At 46.3% G+C, this 21,320-nt stretch overlaps 1 protein-coding gene across 6 annotated transcripts in view; it reads right to left on the reverse strand.

Annotated features, from left to right (window-relative positions):
• Positions 1-18,616: 18,616 nt before the first annotated feature.
• The window catches only part of LOC118892282 (membrane cofactor protein-like), a 61,421-nt gene continuing 58,717 nt past the window's right edge, over positions 18,617-21,320 (reverse strand). For all 6 annotated transcript variants that reach the window (XM_036846769.1, XM_036846758.1, XM_036846779.1 and 3 more), the window contains one exon: positions 18,617-19,762. In XM_036846769.1, coding sequence (XP_036702664.1) covers positions 19,702-19,762 — 61 coding nt within the window. In that variant the 3' untranslated portion in view covers positions 18,617-19,701. The remainder of the gene's footprint in view (positions 19,763-21,320) is intronic.

Raw genomic sequence — 21,320 nt, forward strand, 5'->3', positions numbered from 1 at the left:
TGATTTCATGCTCAGAACAACCATATGCAGTAGGTGTTACTTCCCTTTTATGGTTAAAGACACTGTGATTGTTAAGTGACTTAACCAAGGTCACACACTTGGTAGGTGGCACTACTGAGATTTAAACTCAGGCACTTCTGAGTCCAAAGCCTGTACTTTTTCTTCACCCTCTTAAGCTGAAGCCAGACATTTTTGGGAGCTAAGACCTTCAGAGGATAGGCAAATGATGTGACCCAGAGTGAAAGGCCAGATACCCAGGGGACTCTGCTGTCACAGGGATGACTGCATTACATCCCTTTTGAGGGAGGCAGGGCAGGGGCAGATACCCTTTGGTATCCGTGGATAGGCAGGCAAATACATTCCTTCTACAAATATGTCTTCAGCCTCTGCTGTATATATGCCAGGCACTGTGCTAGGTGCTAGGGATGCAGAATTCAACGAAACCAAGTTTCTGCTCTTGTTGGGTGTATATTCTAGCGTGGGGAGAGATCATTAATAATAATAAATAGAATTTAAAAATAAAGTAGACATATATGGAAAAGAAGGACACTCCTACATAAGAAGAGGCATCCAGATGTTGGTCAAGGAGGGAATTTGAGAGACAGAAGGACCTCGGCCACCTGGGGAAGCCGTATTGATTGAGCCTCCAAAGAGAATTGATACACAGACTAACCCCTCTCTTTTCCTAACCGCTGGGAAAATCCATCCAAGGTCCACAGAGCTCACAGGAACTTGGAGTGAGTCAGGAATCAAGGTGGCAGTAGTCTGTAGTTTCGTCACCAGCAGACTAGGGTTTTTTCCATTAGCTGTGGCTGCTCCTGACCTTCCATCTCCCACCCTCACCAGGCGCCAGCTGGCATCTCCACCTCAGCCTGGTCACCATGGCCACCTCTGGTCCACGCAGCACAGGGGGACACTCGGGTTCAGTCTTTGCCGAGTCACTGGTAAAACATATGTCTGCAGGAGGCAGACTTCAGCTGAGCCTCTCCTGCCAGAACACGTGGTTGCGAGATTTCGCAGTAGGGAAGTGACAGGCAGAGGCTAAGGGAGGGGAGTCCCCTTGTATCAGATGCTTGGACGAGCTCTGTGTCTTGAGAGGTCGGTGGCTGGGGACGGGGGAGGAGACATTTCCTGTGTGCAACTTCAGGGCTCAGGACTTGTTTACATGGTAGGAGTGCAGTGTCTGCTGGGCCCAGGGTGAGTCGGGCCACGAGATTCTCCCTCTTTGGTGCCATGGTTCTTGCCGCCTGGCCCACCCTGACCATGGAGACTGCCACCTGCTGGCAGGGGGCCGTGTGGGTCTTGGTGGCGTATGGTTGTGGGGGCCCAGGGAGCCTGTAGACGAGTCACCAGGCCTGGGTTCTGGCTCCCTTGGTAAAAACTCACTCACCCCCTTCACCTCTTTGGGCCTCAGTTTCATTATCTGTAAAATGAGAGGGTTGAATCAGAATCTTTTTGGAGGTTCCTGCCAACTCCCATATGGGGGCTCCCTGGATGTTCATGGAGGTATTTCTTAGCCCGAAACTCAGGATCTGCATCACAAGAGAGGGGTGGGACCTTGAAGACCCGTCTGAGAGCAGCTGTAATCGTGTTTTCTGAAGGGACACTGTCGGCATGAATTAGGGCGGGTGGGTGGAGACAGTTTTCGAAAGACCCCCGAAAGCAAGTGCGAAGGGTGAAGATTGCACGAAGGTGGCTGATGAGGACCCTCCAGGTGACCAAGGACGTGGACTCTGGCTCCCACCAAGAGGCTTGTCTGGAGATGGGCCATGTGGGAGCTGCTGGGGGCTCGCTGTGCTGCAGGGGGTGACTTGACATGCCGTGCCCCAGGAAAGATGTGCCATCCTTTCTGGCCCTAAATCCTGGAGGGAAAATGGGACTGCAGGGCCCTTGTGTCCTGTGCATTCCCTGAGACTTATCCTCAAGGTCTGTGCCCCTTTGCTGTCAGGAAGTTTCCCTTTATATTTAGCTTTCTTTTCTCATGTGGTTGTTTAAGCCCTTCTATTTAAAAAAACAAAAACAAAACGATAAAAAACAAGACAAAAGAAAACAAAAACAGAAATATCTCAGAGCTACCAGTTCCATTTTGGCTTTTTAGTCTTGAGTCACTCTTTAAAAGACAGCAAAAATGAAACACATACAGCAAAGCCCAGGGTCCCAGGCCCTTCCGGGCTTTTGTGCAAAGCCAGGCTGTGGCCAGGAGTGGCCGGGTCCTGGCCTCACTTCTCCATGGCAGCCTCAGTCCCTGACGTCCACCATGTTTCCTGGGCTGCGTGGGTAGGAGCCCTGAGGCGGAGGCACACATTGTGCAACCCGCTAGACAGAATGCAGAGCTTTACAAATAGCTACATTTCTCCAAGATGCCGTCTGCTTGCCACTCTGCAGGACACTTACCTGGGATTTGTAACTCTGAGCCCAGCCTCCCCTGCTCCCACAAGGGTGGTGGGAAGAGGGATTTGGGCTAGGATGCAGGCAGGAGAGGAATTGACTAGTAACCATTGTCTCACATGCGCCGTGCGATGTTTCACAGTTCTTTTCACGTTTGCGAGCTCTTTTGGCCTCACACAGCCCTGTGAGGGCAAGTGGGTGGTATTAGCCCTGTAGTTGATGACACTGAACCAGAGAGAATCCTGCCAGGGTCTAACTGCTTGTATACGCTTAATTTTGGACACCCACCCAGGCCCCCTGACTCTGGTTGTCATTTCCTTGGGTTCTAGTTGTGGGACCCATGGAGCGGGGCAGGGATCGGGGTGGGTCTTGGGCAGTTGACTTGATCTCTCTAGGTCTTGATCCCTTCTCTATATACTGAAGGGGCAGGAAACCTCAGAATATCTGGGTTCTCCCGTTCTCTGTTCTTTCAACTTCTTGGCGCTCTTGTGAAGACTGGCTTGCACTCCTTGGCTGGGAAGCCAAGCATGCGTCATGTGTTTCTGGTGAGGTTTCTTACATTTGGAAGCTTCTGGAATATGCAGTGCTTCAGACAGTTCTGACACGTCTATGGCACTTCATGCTTGTGCCTATGGTCATGCTTCTGCTAAGTAGCTCTCTTAGAAATGAGGCCTCACTGTGGGGTCTTTGAGATTTTACCATCGGATTTATAAGGTACACACGGAGCTTTGCCCAGGATGCACACTGTGTGTACGTTACCTGTTTGTTAGCTACTTAGTGTACAGCACCTGCTGGAAGAATTGGCTGATGTACAATGGTAAAGTAAGATACTGGAAACGCTGGCTTCAGCTCTGATTGTTTGAATCACTATTGACTTGACCAAGTAGCCCTTTCCCACGGAGGAGAAGGTGGTCAGAGAATTCTTGGTGGCAGTGTTTTCTGAATACTGAGCACAACCCTCACCCTTTAGAAGGGTGCTGAGGCAGAGTGAGAGCTGCGCATCTTCTTGGCCATGTGGCCCTCTGTGTGTGATCTTCATTCAAATAGGCCAGAACCTCTTTGAAGGGGAAAGAAGTGTTTATTTACAACACATTTAGCCACGGTGGCTTAGGCTTTATCCCAGGGTGTTCCTTGAAGAAGGATTGGGATTGGACGTTTGTCCATTTGTATCCCCTGAATGCAGCCTCGGCTTGTAGAGAAGCCCCGTGATGGGGAAGCTACCGGGGGATTGTTTTGGTGGATGCAGGCTTCAGTAACTTTACGTGTGAAGATTTGTCATATCAGACCCTGTTTGCCTGGAGGTTGGGAAAGAGGATGGCTGAACCTGTAGCAGGGAGGGTGGCTTAGGCTAGACTTTGGGAAGGACTGTGGCATCCCCTTTGCTGAGGGTTCCCAAGGAAAGATGAGGCTTCTTTATCTGAGAGGGGGAAGCTGGAGGTCCTGGACAGGGGCCTTTGGGCCTGAGTCTGTGAACTCTGAGGCCACCCCAGAACAGCAGGAGTGTGGGTATCAGGATCCGCTGCAGGCTTCACCTTTCCTTTCTGCCTCTGAGGCACGCCTGAGCCTGGGGCGGGGTTCGGGGGGGTGGGGAGGGACGGACACATGAGCATTGTTTCTCCTTGCAGAGAGAGCTCCTGCCACTGACCGTATAGGACTGATAATATTTGAAAATAAAAAAGGGAGAAAGGCACATTTCCCCTTATCCCTGGCAGGAAAGAGCCCTGAGCTGCTCTAATCCTGATTTGTATCCCCCCCCCCCGCCCCCGCCAATTCCTCCTAGCCCTAGGGATCTTTGATAGGCATCAGAGATGTGAAGGAGCACGCGTGTGTGTGTGTGTGTGTGTGTGTGTGTGTGTGTGTGTGTGTGAAAGAGAGAGAGGGGTGCATGAGGCAGGGCCATGCATAGTCGTTGGAGAAAGGCAGGAGATGGAAGAGGAATATCGCAGGGCAGGTCCACAGCTCTGGGACCACCAGCATTGCCTGCTGTTCTAAAGGCACGGGTGTGTGTTGAAGTGAGCATACTACTTAGAGGTGACCAAAGTCCAAAGTCAACCAGTTAACGTCTAAATGAGGGTTGTATTAAATATGGAGGATCATATATCCTTTTGTATTGTTACTGCCTGCAGATTTAGCATCGAAAGGCCTGACAGGTCAGGAACCTTTCACTGGTTCCCCCTCTTTGTAAGATCATGCTTATTTTATATCAGCTTTTTATCTCCCTTCTTTTCTGTTTCTCACCCTCACTCACTCCTTAGGTATATGGGAATTTTTGTCCATGCGTTAGTGTTACCATTTCCTTGGGGTCCAGTTCTTCCCGTGTCTCTGACATCATAGAATGTATCACTTTTATTTCACATGTGAACACAGCACAGGCTCACTGCAGAGATGAACCGTTTCTGAAATGGGGCAGCTCCCCGTCTGGTCCTGGAGAAGGTCATCCAAAGCCCTGAGGAGATGAGAATCCAGGATCTCCTTGCCAGGACCAGCTCGGCCCCATGTCGTGCTTCCTATCTGGGGTGGGAGTTGCTCAGGCATGAATCCCCCCCAGCCCTATTAGCTGTTTCTTCTTTTCAGCTTGAACCCTGAGTAGTGGCCTGGAAAGTCTGAGACCACATGTCACCTTGCTAGGTGAGGAGGGGGCAGAGAGAAGAGAGCGACAGGGACCGAGAGGAAGGGAACATGGGCTCCTGGCCACTGGCCTCTCTCCAAGACAGGTGAACTCTGCGTTCAGAAAGGAACTCATTTAATCTTTTGGCCCTAATAGCAGTTATTTGTGTTTTCTCTCCCTCTCTCTTTTCCCTCCTCCCTCTCCCTAACCCCCCCCCCTGCCCCCGCCAACCCGCCTCCAAAAGAATTTAATCTGCTGGACAACAAACAATACTGTTATAAAACTTTGAAAACAAGAGGGCGCGGCCTCCCTGACAAGGAGAAGGGCATGCCGGGTAATGGGCGAGGGAGCCTGCCAGGCCCGAGATGGAGCCAGGCAAGAGCCCAGTTGGCTGGGCACCTGGGTGCCCGCCCCTGCCCAGCCCACCAGCCGTGCCATCCCCAGTCCAGAGGGGAAGGAACCGAAACGAAAGTGGGGGCAGCGGAGCTCTTGAAAAGGGGAAGTTGTACGTGTTCCCCTCTCCGATCTGATGGGAATGCACTGGACTGTGAAAGTACCTCCTCCCCCTCCCTCCCTTCCCCCTCCTCCTCCTCCTCCTCCTCCCTCCCTCCTCCTCCTCCCTCCCCTCCCTCCTCTTCCTGCCTCCTCCCACTACGCACTGTTCCAGGTCCTGAGACTGGCAGACAGAGGTCCTGATAACAGAATGAGGCTGGCATAGTCGTGAAGGTACAGCCACCAGCCGGGCCAGCTGCAGGGGAAGCAGGAGAGAAAGGTGCTCCAAGCTGGCTTTGGACTCCAGACCTACCCTCTGTCTGCCCAGCCTCCCACCCCCCACCTAGGGAAGTGGAACCAGGTCATGGGCATGACCCGGTCCAAGTGCTCCGCCAGGTGTGTGCCCAGGTACTGGGTAGAACCGCCACTCGGAGGTTAGTGGGTACGCCCCGGGCTTCCTGGTGCCTGCCGGGACTGTGCTCCTGGGAGGATGTCTGACTTGGGGAGATGCTCTGCTCTCCTTCCAGGAGGAGTGGGGGCAGTACTGCAGAGGCTGGGCAGGCCTCTGGAAAGGTTCCTGGGGACAGAAACGTGCTTCACCCAGCAGGCAGGCATGCGGTCCTCTGAATGGGGCTCCTGGCGGCATACTGTGCCTACTAGTTACTCCTGGTGGCTGCAGGAGGGGGTGACCCAGCTCCTCCTTGGGAGGTGGGGAAGCCGGGCTCTGGGTGTCTCTCCCCCGACCTCCAGAGTTAGATTTCACCTGAGCCTGAAGTTTCACGTCTGAGTCCATCTTCACTGGGTCAAGTAGATGATTTGGGAGTGACAGGGGAGCACTGTTGGTGGTTTTTCTTTGGATCTGCGTTGGCTTGGACCTGTGAACTCTGGTGGACATTGCGTGTGTGTAATAGACCAAAGGCACACTCGCTTTTCCTCTTGTGGAAAGCACCAGCTTCCCTGAAAGCAGTTCAGGGCTGTGCCCATCCTCTGCCCAGCCTAAGTCACTCTCTGGGAAACAGGGAGGCGTCCTTGATCCCGTCTTCACACCACCCCTCCTCCTCCCCTTTGCTGCCCACTGTCTCCTGCTACCCCCCAGGCCCCATGGCATCCCCAGGGCAGGATAGCCATGTGCATGCTCCCGGCCAGCCAGTCATCCCGATTAGGGCCTCCATGCCCTATCCTGAGTCTGGGAGGTTGGGCGATTTCCAGACCCAAGTGGTGTTGAGGAAGGGACAGAGGCCTGGGAACCTAGGCCTCCATACCCCTGCCCCAAGAGAAACCAGAACTGCTGATGCTGGGCCCACACAAGCTGAGAACGTGGTGATTTTTTTACCTCAGGGGTCATCTGGGGGGGTTTAGTGGGTCTGGAGTATGTCATCCCCACCTTGGGATCTAGGGCCTGTGAAGTGTGGTGGTTCCTGGATGCTGAGCCCTCATGGGGGCCAAGCTGCCAGAGAGAGAGAGGAAGAGAGAGAGAGCCAGCTCCACGTTCCCCTCCTCCACGGCCCCCTGTATATATACCTTTCATTTTATCACCCTTTCCTCTGATTCATTAACCACAGCTAGTTGGCAACAGGTCCCACCCTGACAGCTTAAGACAAAATGTCCAGGACACTGGGCCAGGGCTAGAGCCGAGACTGACAGGAAGCTGGGCTGGGCCTCTCTTCAGACGTACAATGGTCTGGGACTAACTCAAGGGCAGACTGTTCCCCTTTTTCAAAAGGGCCTTTTCTAGGCCCCCTCTCTCACCAACATGACTCTTCCTCACTGCCAGGAGCCCTGAAACCAGCATTCCCAGCGGCAGGAAGATGGATGATCTGGGCTCCACTTCCGGCGCTCCTCCCCCACCCTGGCTGGAACTTGCGTCAGTCATGTAAGTAGCTGTGACTCAGCACCCAGCTGGGTTGGGAGGGAGGGAGAAGCTGCTGCCTCGCAGGAACCTTCCCAAGCGTTCTGGATTTGAACACGCTGTGGTAGCGCAGAACAAGCCAGCAGCATTCGGTTCCTGGAGGCAAATATCTGTTTGTTCTGTGGGTTTGCTTACGGATTTCATAAACAAGGATTCCTCTCCTTCCTGTTTTCCTCCCGTATTATTTTTTGGACACCGTGCTGGGCATAGGATTTTTAGGACTTTAAATGACACAGCATCATTTATAGAATGCAGTAGAAGCTCTCTTTGCAATCTCCAGACTATTCTTTAAGCAACGGCCCATGAACTGTATTTAACACTCAGGTGTTTTTGTTTGGCCTGTGCAGAGTTTTTGTTTCTTTTTTTTTTTTTTCGGCTGTATCTGATTCTGCATGCCTTTAGACTAAACACGGCCCCTCCGGGTCCCCATACTTCTGCTGCACACTGTCTCTGCTTCTCTGTCTTAAGTTTCCTGCCTGACCCCTCCGCACATTTGAATGTGCAGTGACCAGTCTGCACCAGCCCCTCTCTTTTCGGATGGACATTCCGAGGCCTATTCCAGGAAAGTGCAGGCCCCAGTTCTCAGAGCTTGGCTGAGCAGGAATTAAAGCCACTGTGTTCTGATTCACTGTATGGTGACCTTTCCTCCACCCTCGGGTCCCTGCCCAGGCAGAGGAGTTTCGTAGGCATGAGGGGGTGGAAAAACCTCCAAATAGAATGTGGGCACAGACTGGACTGGTGCGGCATTGTGGCCCCCAAACCCTCTTCCTGCGCTGTGGCACCTCCCAGGGCTGACATACCCGCTCCTCAGGGGCTGATTCTCCTTCCCGGCAGCCCTCTAAGCCCTTCTCCACTGGTCAGCTTGCGTGGGGCCGCTAGGCTGAGGTGGGAGGATCCAGTGTCCCGCCTTTGACGACAGAGCCCTTAGCAGGCTGGGGTTTTACCAGGCTGCCTTCTTCCAGATCAAGGAGGCCCTCAGGTTGGGTGCCAGGGAGAGCAGGCTGCTTCCAGCCACATGAAATCACCTGGCTACATGCAACTAGGGGACAAAATCAGCAGCTGGTTTCAGGTAAGTGAGTCGTTCATTGCTCGGCTGACTTCAAGAGAGAAGCCTGGTTCTGTTGGGAGGTCTGAGACCTCAGCAGACCCTTTTATCTGGTGGGATTGGAAGGGTGAAAGGTTTGGCTACTAAGATGACTTTTACGCCCTCTACTCTTAGAGTGTTTACAGCAATGCATTGCTAATGATTTCTTGTCTCTTCTTCCAGAACACTGAGAGTATTTTAGAACTCAAGAGTTGGAGCCCACACTCAGGTTCATGTCCCTTAGTTCCCTCGGTGACAGTTGCTCCTCTGCTGTGTGCATCCCCTCCTCTGCACTCAGAGCTGACGCTTCCTGGGTAGCAGGAGAGACATGGATTAATCACCCTCATAACTAGATGACCTGAGTGTGTTCTGAAGGACAAGAGCTTGATGGTGTGAGAGGGGAGCTTAACCCAAAGCCAGGCTAGACTGGGGAGCTTTCCTGCGGACGGGGTGGCCCAGCTGAGACCTGAAGGAGGACTTCAGACCACCAGGCTTACTTGGCGGGGAGGGCAGTGATTGAGGGTTGGTAGTTATGGGAGAGTAGATGCAGAGTGTTCCAGAAAGAAGGAACAGCCTGTGCAGAGGCCTTCTGGTGGAGAAAGAGGCAGTCTGGATCACCAAAGGACTCCTGTGACGACACCTTAGGAAGGGGTTTGTGGCAGTTGGAAGTTACAAAGGAAGAAGAGTTTGGCTGAAGTACAGAGCGGCAAAGCTGAGAATTAGCAAATGTAGGTCTCCAAACCCCACGTTTTATAGGGTTCATATTCTACCGGAATGACTATCATTAATGCTCAGTGGTGACCTTAAAGCCTTAGATTCACCCCCCGCCCCCCTTCACACCGACCTTCCCTCCGCTGTTGACTGCAGGTGTCCTTACTTAGAGCCCTTGCAGGCAGCGCTGATCCCCAGCCCTGGCTCTCCCATCTGTGGCCGAGGCCCCGCAGAGCCCCACGGGCTGCAGAGCCTAGTGCTGCCTGCTGTCAGGATTGCTCAGGCGTCCAGCACAGGAACTGCAGGGCAGTTCATCCCCAGCGTCTTCCCCTCCCACAGCCGTGCAGTGGAGACCACAGAGGCACCAGGGTGCTGGAGAACAAAGCAAGTATTGAAGCACCGGCTCCTTGCAGAACCAGGTGTGCTCTCATCTCCACCCAAGTTTAACATGTACAGTCAGTAATACCCCCCCATCTATGCAGAAATATTGCCTAGGACTTCCCTAACCCTCAGTCTTGCTCATAATTAAGTTCAAGAACAGAATGAGACGATAGTCAAACTACAAAGCAGGCAGCAATGGGTAGAGGGGTAGGAGCACAGACTCTGGAGTCAGACCTGGAATCGACACCATTCACTAGTCATGGGACTGTGGACAAGTTTTTGAACCACATTGAGGATCAGTTTCTTCTCCTGCAAGAAAGGGAATAATACCTACTTCACAAGACTGTTGTGAGAATTCAAGAGCACAACTTGGTGTTCAAATTTTATTTCCTTCTCTTCCCTAGAGCAACACATGGTGTTATTTCCAGGAGGCAATAAAAAATATAAGGGTTTATCTAGAGTCCTGAAGAATTGGTAGGGAACCTGAGAGATACAGATTCTTCTTTCTCTTGGTTATGGTATCAGAGGAAATACAGACATATTTTCTTAGCTTCAAACAACCAAAAAAGATGGTGCCATTAGGAGATGGGAAATCTAATTTGAACACCATTTGCAAACCTAATTTTCAGGCAGAATTTGAAAACAACACAAAACTCCATTCTTTTATTAGAGGATTATCTACTTAGTACAATTATAAGACACTGATCTTTTTGTGTCACAGTAGAGAATAAATAAGATTGGCAATTAATGGGGTCATATTTGAATGTCCTGACCACTCACCTATGGCTGGGAAGGAGGAGCCCATGATCTTCCTGACTAGGGTACATGGAAGAGTTGCCCTGGCTCAGGTGAAACCCACCTTTGTGTAGTGGCTAGAGCCTCACAGGCAGAAAGGGTGCTTGTTTCCTGATGACGTGAGATAATATCGGAAAATGCTTTGCATACTGTGAAATAGTTTACAAAGCAGGGCAATACTAATGTAAATATTAACCCAGTTTAGTAACAGCTTTGGCTATTTTATTTTGTCATATATATAATAATAGGTAGGGACTGGTTATGGAATTAAATAACCTAGAAATCATGAGTTGTGAATTGCAATTGTCTATGTAATTTATCAGCTTTGACTTTCATGTTCTTTGAGCATCACTTTGTAACTCTTCTCTGTGCCTTTCTAATGGATCCATATATTATGTCCTGTCACAACTGGAACTGCAAGAAGACACCTCTGCTCGGGGCAGAGGCTGGGTCTTCCGATCGCATCTCCCTTCTTTCTTCAGTGAGATCCTCTTCTTCTGGAAGCTGGTTTCACATGGTGGCTTAGATTTTTCCATCTTTGTATCTAGCACCATTTGAAATCAGTGTTTTAGGAGTAAGAATTGCAGCACAGCAAAAGGCCAACCACAGAGGAGCTGCTGTTGGTGGGATCAGCTCCCCTCCTCCTGCCACCTGAGCCGGTTCAAGAAAGGAAGAACTTGAGAAGCAAAGTACACTCTTGAGTGTGTTGGGCTGCGGAGGGGGACAGGGCAGGGATGGGGTTGTGTTCAATAGAAACTCAGAGGCTTGAGCAGAGCCAGAGGTTGTGATAGTCTTTCTGTTGACAGGGAGCGGCAGCCACCAGCAGTAGCCTGTTGGTAGGGCCTTTGAGCACATGCTTGGGCAATGCTGGGTTGGGTACTTGATTGCAATAGGCAAGGGGAGGGCTGTGTCCCAGGAGGACTATCTCATCACTTCAGCACTGTCCACCTGCTCCTAGATGCCATGGAGCATTCAGCAACAGTTGCCGAGCAGCTGAAATCAAACTTGCCACCTGCACTGTCAAGGTGCCGGACCCCACCCAGCACCACTGGACCCATCTCTTACACAGGCTGACCGATTTCTCCTGGTGTTCAGAGTCTGTTTTTGTCTAGCACCATTTGAAATCGGTTATGATGTAGGGGGAAAAGCAGCAGCCTCGAGGCCTCATGCCAAGTCTGGTCAGCAACAGCCTGTGGCTTCCTGGAAGATGGATGGGCAGAGAGAGGGGGAGGAAGTTTATGCTTTTTCCTACTAGCTTCTTTAACTATATCTACAATACTTTATGCACGGATAATAGATCAGTTAATGGATTTTTAATAACAAATCACTATAATTTACCTAATGTCCTCCGTTTGCTGAAATGTGGTAGTGATGTAAACTATAAATTGGTTGCTGTTAAATTATCTTTCTGTCATGCATCCTGACCTTAATAAATGCTTTACTGTATACAATTTATCATGTCTTCGTTTTTCATAGATTATTTTCCATTCATAATTGTATGATGATGATAAGTGGGGTCCTGAAAAGTTAATTTGCTGTGCAGATCTTACCTATTTTGTAAAGAATTTGAAGTCGGTTACAGCAAACATATTAAAAATGTAGCCTATGAAGACAGGAATGAAATTCTATGAGCCAAGAAATAAAATGAGAAAAAAGGATTACAGAAGAGAGACATGTTGCAGACCTGGGCTGAAGGATGCTGCTTATTGAACGGGAAACTGACCTCGGTTCCCAGTGGGCTGCAGCCCTGGAGCCTCTGCAGTCAGTGTTCCCTCAGAAATATTGGCATAACTGAGCCTGTACTCACATGGCCCTTGGAGGAGCACTGATGAATTCAGCTGCGTTAAAAGAGATTCAGGAGTATTGTTACTTTTGGTTCTTAGTTTCTATCAACTCTTGAAGACAGAGTGAACCAGTTCTGTAAAGGTATTCAGGGATGAGCCAGGCTTGATTTCACAGGGGATTAAACTTGGGGATTCTTCAGGTAGGAGGGCTGTGTCCCCTTGATTGACCATTTTGCACAGGAGATGCAAGGCCCGACCTGACCTGCCTGCAGGACTTTTGTTTCACGCCAGTGGTTCTCCATAAGTGGTGGCATCTCAACCACCTGGGAAGCCTTTCTAAGTCCACCTCCTGCCCGTCCTCCCCCAGCTGGCTGCCCTGCCCAGTCGGGTGGAGGTGGGACAGGTGAAGCATCTGTTGGGAAAACTTCCCCGTGAATGGAATGCACCCTTTCACTGCAGCTGCAGTGATGTTTCAGGCTGTTGACTGGAGAATTCATGTTTTAATCCCCAGGATGCGGTGGCGGGACCAGTTAAGACTCTGAATTGTTTTATTCACCTTTCTGCTGAGGTAGCTACAATAGACCTATGGGCATAACAGCTTTGGGTCAGTTGTAACAAACTGAACAACTTTTGATTCACCTACTGTGTCCCTAGCTCCAGCCAATGTATTCCAAATAAAGCAAGTAACTCATGGATTCTGCCAGCAGGTTGCTGTGATTCCAGTCCCCAAATAAGAAAGTGCCAAAAGACGGAGTTTAGCATCAAAGCACAAAAACAATGACTTGAGACATCTTTTACATAAAAGTACTTTCTGGTGCTCCCATGAATACTTAAATAGTGCTTATGGCTGGGTTATGAGATGCACAATGCACACCCCAAGTAATTAACATGTCCCTCATTTAGGATTATTTTGCTTTATTCTTCTGGAGGCTGACAGGTCTTTACCTAAAGTTGGCATTCCAGGGTGGTCTTTCTTTATAAATTGCTAAGCAGAATGTTTCTTTTGGAGACATCTTGAGTCTGGTTTTTGAGGCCATGCTTTCCACCCAGATATAGAAAATGCTTTGTCAGGCATGGAGCTCGCTTCCCTGAGTTTTGCCACCCATTTACTGTAAGCGTGTCAGTGGAGAGCGAGTTGGACTGAAGGCACCTCCAGGCTCATGCAAGTTGTACTGGCAAAGAATTCCCACCTGTGGAACTAAGTGCTGGTGAATCTTAATAACTATGAGACAAGTCAAGTCTTTTACCAGCTTAGGGTAAACAACGTGTTAAATCTCCAACCTGGTAAGTCTTCATGTAAGATGTTGGCTCAGCCCTGCGCTTTGAGAAGCTGGTGTATAGTTTCATGGAATTGCCTAGCAGACTGGTGTGTCTACATTTTAGGGCAGTTTAAGAGTTTTCCTTGAACACAAGGAAAGCGATGTTTTGTGTTTATTCTAATGTGATACAGCTCCACCCACCTTCTGATTACATTCACCCAAGGAGCCATTAGAATAGTGATTTTCAGATCCCACCCCTACAGGTTCTGGTTATACTGCTGTAGAAATGGGGTCTGGACATGTGTTTTTTGAAAGTTTCCCAGGGGATTCTACTGCGCAGTCAGGGTTGAGAGCTCCCCCTCTGGGTCTTTCTTCTACACAAAATGTGACCTGAGGACTCGTGGCGTCGGTGTATTAGTTTCCTGTGGCCACTTTCACAAGTTACAACAAACTTGGTGTCTTAGTCTCTTCGGGCTGCTATAACAAAACACTACAGACAAGGCAGCTTATAAACAACAGATTTACTTCTCATGGTTTGGAGGCTGGGAAGGCCAAGATCAAGGTGCTGGCAGATTCAGTGCCTGGTGAGAGCCAGCTTTCTGGTTTGTAGACAGTGCCATGTAACTTCCTGGGGCAGGGGGGTGAAGGGATTTGGGGTCTCTTTTTATCAGGACACTAATCCCATTCATGAAGTCTCCACCTTCATGACCTAATCACTTCGCAGTGGCCCCACCTCCTAATACGGTCACGTTCGGGTTAGGATTTTAAGGTAGGACTTTTGGTGGGACACAAACATTTACACAATAACTTGTCTAAAACAACACACCTGTATTCTTTTAGTTCTGGAGGTCAGAATCTGAAATCAAGTTATAGGCAGGGCCATGCTCCCTCCAGATGTACTGTCCGAGAATCAGTTTCCTTGCCTTTTCCAGCTTCCATAGCTGCATTCTTTGGCTTGTGGCCCCTTCTTCCACCCTCAAAGCCAACACCATAGCATGCTGCATCAGTGGTCACATTGCCTTCTGCTGTAGTCAAGGCTTCCTCTGCCTTCTTCTCCTGAGGATTAAATATGATTACACTCAGGGCCCCACCTGGGGGGGATAATCTCCCCGCCCAAAATCTCATCTGCAAAGAAAGACCCTTTGCATACAAAGCCACATTCACAGGTTCCAGGTACTGCTTTCCCCTGGTATCTGAAAGTAGAGTGTTCCTATGCAAGCTTTCATAAGCAGATTTGGCATAAAGCATTGAAGCAAATGCCTAAGGGCATACCTTGCAAAGGGATGCACAAAATAAATGGAGATAAAGCACAGATACTTTTAGACCTATGGCAACTTGATGCTGAGATGCTGAGTCTAGTTCCCAGGAAGGAGCTTGGGGGTGCCACTCTCACCTCCTGTGTGGGCTGCCTGTATAACAGCTCGCTGCAAAATAAATGCTGAACGATATTTTCGCTTTTCACTTTTTTTTTTTTTTTTTTTTTTTATTTTGGCTGTGTTGGGTCTTCGCTTCTGTGCGAGGGCTTCCTTCACTTTTTTTTTCATAAAAGCAAAAATCCTCTTCGGATTTCTTTTGATTAATGGAAGCAGGTACCAATGCAGGTCTTTTGTAAAAGCACTAAGTGGCATAAAGTGGATTTTCAAAAGTAGGGTGAAACTTGTATTATTACTCCAGTATCTCTGGAGGCCATTATACAGCCTCCACAAACAGCAGTATGTGGAACACATACAAATGCAGAACCTCGGGCCCCACGCGAGGCCTACTGCTTCAAGAATCTGCATTTTAGCAAGATCATCGTGTGATTCACCTGCACACAAAAATTTGAGAAGCATGGTTGTATGGGATCCTACCCTAGGATTCTCCAATAATTGAGTCCACGTCAAAGACAGATTGAAAGGAATATTTTCCCTTGGATCCTTTTCAGGTGGCAGTGGGTGATCAGAAGACCAGTCATTTTCCTGAACACCATGAATAGTGCTCATATAAATGATAGTAGCCTCCAGAATTCTCAACGAAGCCACAAACCCTAAGCACCAGGATGCCAGGTGCCCTGATTCTTTCTGCTAGTTTTGCACAAGGCCTGCCATTGTGTCATACGTACGTACCATAGTTGCTTCTAAAAGCTACGTAAAGGTGGTGAACGATAGAAACTTAAGTGACTGCCTGGCAAATATGAGTTTTACTATCCCAAACAAGTTTTCTTGGGCTGATAAGTCAGGAATCAGGGTGGGTAGCTTTCTCAATGTGATGCATACTTAAGGCAATTTTGGTCACTTTCTGCTGGTACTTAAGCCGGAGGGAAGGAAAAATAGTTACTGACCGCAGACCCCAATATTATGCTCCTCCATATGTATGCCATAAGGGACAGAGGTTAGCGCTTTTTCAAAAGTTAATTTCCTAGAAGGCAAGCAGAAAAGAGCTAGTTAATTAAAATGAAATTAAAAACGGTTTCTGGGACTCAGCAATGACTAAAATCTCTGAATAATGACAAAGTTTGAAAAACTAAGAAAGGCATGGTCAAATGCCCTAACAGGCCACAGGAGGGCAGCAGTGCTAATACTATAAAGGTGGACCACTTCATTCTAGGGTAACCTTTTCTGGATGGATGAGCCTGGAAATGACGAAAGCAATGCAGCTTAGAAGACAAAAAAAATATGTGTACGCTCTCTCAATTTTGCATTGTTTCTGAAAGTCAATAGACTATGTTAAATCCTACTCTTGAGTACAAATATATAAAATGTTTAATATGCAAAAATATTCGTTCTTGGTTACAATATTGTCAGCAATTACTAAGTTTTAGAATACCAGAGTTGCCTATTTTCCTTAAACCTAGAACATTCTTGAACAATTTAAACTCCTGCCTACCTCAGCTGTCTTCAGAATTCTTGTAGAGGACTTTTATTGTTAGTCACCTTAAAAGCTCTCCCTGTTTATTTTATGCCAATTTAAAAAATATACTATAGTCTCAAGTTAGAAGACAAAATTTGATAAAATGCATTCTTTAGTTATAGTCAAACTAATTTTCATCCAGTGTTGATATTAGAAAGATTGCTTTTTGTTTGTTTTTGTTTTGTTTTTAAACCACAGATAGCCTCTTTTGGTGAGGCAGGCAATAAGACCTTAATTCAAGTTTTAGATATTTTCTGATTTCTTTATAGGCTGAATTACAAAACCATGATTTTATTCTGTAAGTGTAAGCATTCACCTTATGTCTTTATAAGTTCATGTGTAGAAGTGGACTCTGAGACTGGAGGACCACTAATGCAGAGAGCTTCTCACACTTAGCTGCATATTAGAATTACTTGCCCAGGCCACACCCCAGGTCAATGACATGACAAATTTTGGGGGCGTGGGACCCAGGCATCAGTAAAAGTCTCCAGGAGATTCCAGTGTGCAGCCATGGTTCAGAAACATGTTATGCTTTCATGGTTGGGACTTGGGTTTTTCATTAGCCACACCCACGCATTAAAGTGATGTGGAAGATATGTCTTCTCCCACACACATGGAAAGTTATTGAAGTTAATGAAGACTGAGAGCTGGGCAGAAATCAGGAAGTTCTGCACAGAATGGGCTCTGTGAGCTGGGCCCTGGAAGATGCCCAGGATCAGACAAGACCAGAGGCGCTTCAGCCAATAGTGAACCAGGAATACAGCAGAGAGCACAGGACAGATTGTCTGGCTTGACTGAGAGCAGGTTATCTGAAGTGTTGCAGAAAGAGAAGGCTTGGGAAGAAAAGTTGGGAATTAACTGTAGAAAGCTTTCAAGTATCTATCATGAAATGGACTTTATGCTGTGGGTAACAGAGGTAGGACTGAGCACCTTTGAGCAGGGGAGGCACGTGACCGCTGCGGAGGGGAGAAGCCTGGACATGTTTAAGTTAAGGCTCTGAGATGGGAGGGGTAGGAGTGGTGATTGTTGGAGGCGAATGCTTACAGAAGGTGGGCCCCGATTAGAAGCGTACTCCGATTTGAGATAAAACACACTGGAAATAAATGCATTATCACAAATGAAACTTCTCCATAATGACATTTTATTTTTTTAATAGATCTGAAGGTCCAATTCTCAAAATGCAGTTTTAAGAAACCTTTAAATTCAAATACGCTTTTCCCTCTCTCATTTAAATAAACACTTCTAGAGAAAAATGGTATCCCCATATATTTAATTGACAAATTATTTGACAAACAGAACATAATTTATATGTACACACATATTTCACTCTTACATATAAATATATTAAATTAGAAAAACTAATTTTGAAGTGGAAACTATACTATGAAAGTCAATTTATTTTGGTAAGCATAATAATCTTTGGTTGAAAACACTTCTTTGAGGGTTTTAAAAATATGTACTAGAGCCACCCCCTTGCTTCTAAGCAAGTGCTAGATTCTCGAAAATTATGTGGAAAAGGGTACAGCAAAACTTCAACTCTATATTTATCTCAGAATTCCTGAATTTATTCTCCTCAAATTTATCTTCCTAAAGTGCCTCATCAGAGACTACAAAGGGAAGGACCACTTACATGGCCTTACAAACATGTCCTTAGGGAGTAAAACAATATTTACTCTGGTTCACTCTTGATTCTTTATTCATATATTTCTAAGGCAACGTTTCTTTGGCCCAATTTGTGCTACTAACTATAAAAGTGTGAAACAAAACATGTAAAAATGTAATTGGAGTTAGAGAGACAGTCCCTCCTCTTTGGCCGCTGGCTCATTTGAAGGAGGCGCTGCCTGGTGTGAGGACAGAGAAGAGGGCTGGGATCCGTCCCACCTGAGCGTCAAGAGCTACCTTTGCTGTTTCCTCTTCCTGTCCCTTTGCATGACCTACAGCAAATCCACAGAGTTAAGTTTGCTTTTCTGAAATATGGGGCTTCATTTTTACTCTGCCCTTTGCAGATGAGGTGAGACTCAGATTCTGATGCAACTTGAGGTTATCTGATGAATTTACTCCCTACAAAACTGCCTACATTCAGATGACATGTTTAAAGTAAGACACCTCTTTATTCAGGTGGGGAGAGAAAAACAGAATTTAGAGTGGATTCTAATTCTCTTAAAGAGTGGAATTCTTTTTAAGAAAACTACAAGCCCACAGTGTTCACTTTGTCCTGAGCTGGCATTCCTGCTATGGGTGTTAGAGCCCTCTAACTTTGTACAGAAGCATGCAACTGATGCTGAATTCTTCTGGATTTCTTAGACTGGTTTATTGTTATTAAAAGGGGCGAAGAACAAATGCCAGAAATAAACTTTATAGCGTCTCTAAATCACCAAGAGGTTACAAATTTTTAAAAATAGTATTTTAACCTATTAACTGTAAGAGTATTTTCCGGTAATATTCTTAGTTAAGGAAATCAAACTTTTATAATAAACAATATATAATGCATATTTTGGGACTGTTGAAGAATGAATCTTAAGAGTTGGCAATCATCTTTGAACAGAAAAGATTTCAAAATCACTTTCTTTACAAATGAAATGTAATGTCATTTTGAATTATATTTCTCTGAGTTTGGAAATTTTATAGAAAAACTATTTCCCCACCTTAACACTAGTGGGGATACTGTGTTGACTTGCCCTATAAATACAAGCGTTATTTAAGGAAAAACAAGCAAGATATTCAAACACAAATTCATACACATTTCAAAGAAGCATTAAAGGATGGTGACTATACTTAAGCCACATTAAAATGTTAGCACTATGGCTTAACAGTTCCATTCCTGACAATGTAAGAAACTAGCAAATAATTTTTATAGATTTTTTTTCTTTCAGTATTGAGATATAACTGACATATAACACTGCATAAGTTTAAGGTGTACAGCATGATTTGATCATGTATATATTGCAAAATGATTACACGGTAAATTTAGTTAACATCCATCACTTCACAAACCTACAAAAAATTTTTTTTCTTCCATGTGATTAGAAGTTTTAAGATCCACTTTCTTAGCAACTTGCCAATATACAATACAGTGTTACTAACTGTAGTCACTACGCTGTACATTACATCCCAGTACGTTTTTATCTTATAATTGGAAGTTTATATTTTCTGACCGCCTTTACTCAACCACCACCCCCAGCCCACCACCTCTGATGAAGGCAAATCTGATTTCTTTTTCTATAAGCTTGGTTATTTGGATTACACATATAAGTGAGATCATACAGTACTTGTCTTTCTTTATATGACTTATTCACCCAGCATAATGCCCTCAAGGTCCATCTGTATTGTCTCAAATGGCAGGATTTCCTTCATTTTCATGGCTGAATGATACATGGGTTTGTGGAAACCATTTAGTTCATCTACTCTGCTGGAGTGGTTGCCTTATCCTGGTAAGCGCTGTATGTAGCAATACCTTCTTTCCTACGAAGCAAGGTAAGAAAATAGGGTCAGAGGTGAACATAATTAAGTACATAAATTAATTCCAGAAGCCCATTTAGAACATGGACAAATAAAAAAAAAACTATATACTAGTAAGAGTCACTGAACTAGGAATTAAATGATTCTTTTAAAATAATTCCAATGTTCAGCCAGTCTCACTCTAGACACCCTTCTTCTATTGCTGTATTATAGTTTTGATTCCCTCCAAGACAAGAAATAGAGCAGTTGCATATATTTAGTAAATATTCCCTTATCTTAATTTAGGGCTAATGGGGAAGACTACAGAGAAACACACATTTTCCTAATATTGCAATTTAAAATCTAACTCTGAGATGAAACCTTTAAACAGCTAATGATTCTAGCAGCGTTCAAGATCAGTGAGTAATGCCTCATTTACCCCTCACAGTCAAGGAAAATCATGTGTTCTGGTTGGAGAGTCTCCTAAGTAACTAAAACTCACATAACACTTTTTTTTTTGGTAACAACAGACATCTTTCTAAACTCTGTTATTCAAGTCCAGTGTTTTCCAAAGAAATATAATGCGAGTCACACAGGTAATTTTGAATTTTCTAGAAGCCACATCAAAAAAAGGATAAGCAGGAAACTTAGTTTTAACATATTTTACTTAACCTGATATTCACGGATTGTACATTTCTTTGCACTAAGTCTTTGAATCTGGTGTGTAGTGTGCACTGAAGCTCACCTTAAGTAGGATGAGCCACTTTTGATGTCCTCGGCAGCCACTCAGGGCTACTGACTCTGGAGCTGGAAAACGCAGTTCCAGTCCCTGCTTAGGAAACTGACTACAACCAAATGGGGACCAGTCGGTTGTTTACAGTATGCCTGCCCCATGAAAGAGCTAACCGTGTTAATTCTGGAGACTTTCATATTTCTCTTGGTGGGGGAGGCTTCACGATGAACCAGCACTGTCACAGCACAATACTTGTTATATAGCAGTTTCCTCAGGACTATTCTGGAGAGTGATTCAATACTTAGGCCTATCCTGAATCCTCTAAGACCACTATATTTTACTAGTTTTTGAGGTCAGTACTTTTTTTTTTCTGTAGTAGTGAAATGCTTTTCTTTAAGTAGAATTTTAAATAGAAATCCAATATATGAGAAGGATAAATAAGCATTAATATAAAATTTTTCTTTTTTTTCTTTTTTTTTTTCAGCAACACCCCTCAGGTTTCGGGACCTTGGTTACCCGACGAGGGACTGAACCCATGCCCCCTGCAATGGAAGTGCGGAGTCCTAACTACTGGACCACCAGGGAAGTCCCTGCATTAATGTAAACTTAAAGAAACATTAATTTGATATAACAACAAAGCTATTTGAAGATAATTACAATGTGAAAGTGAATTATTGTACTAATTACAGTTATGTCATACTACCTTCAGCATTCATTAAGTTAACTTCAAGTGTTTACAGACAACTTGAAGCTCACAGCCCATCTGAAAACGACTTTCCTGGTTGGCTTTAGCCTCAAAGGAATCCTAAGAGAACCAAGCAGATACATAGGGCTGGGTAGGCCCACAGT

Source organism: Balaenoptera musculus, chromosome 1, assembly GCF_009873245.2.
Source record: "Balaenoptera musculus isolate JJ_BM4_2016_0621 chromosome 1, mBalMus1.pri.v3, whole genome shotgun sequence".
Lineage (NCBI taxonomy): Eukaryota > Metazoa > Chordata > Mammalia > Artiodactyla > Balaenopteridae > Balaenoptera > Balaenoptera musculus.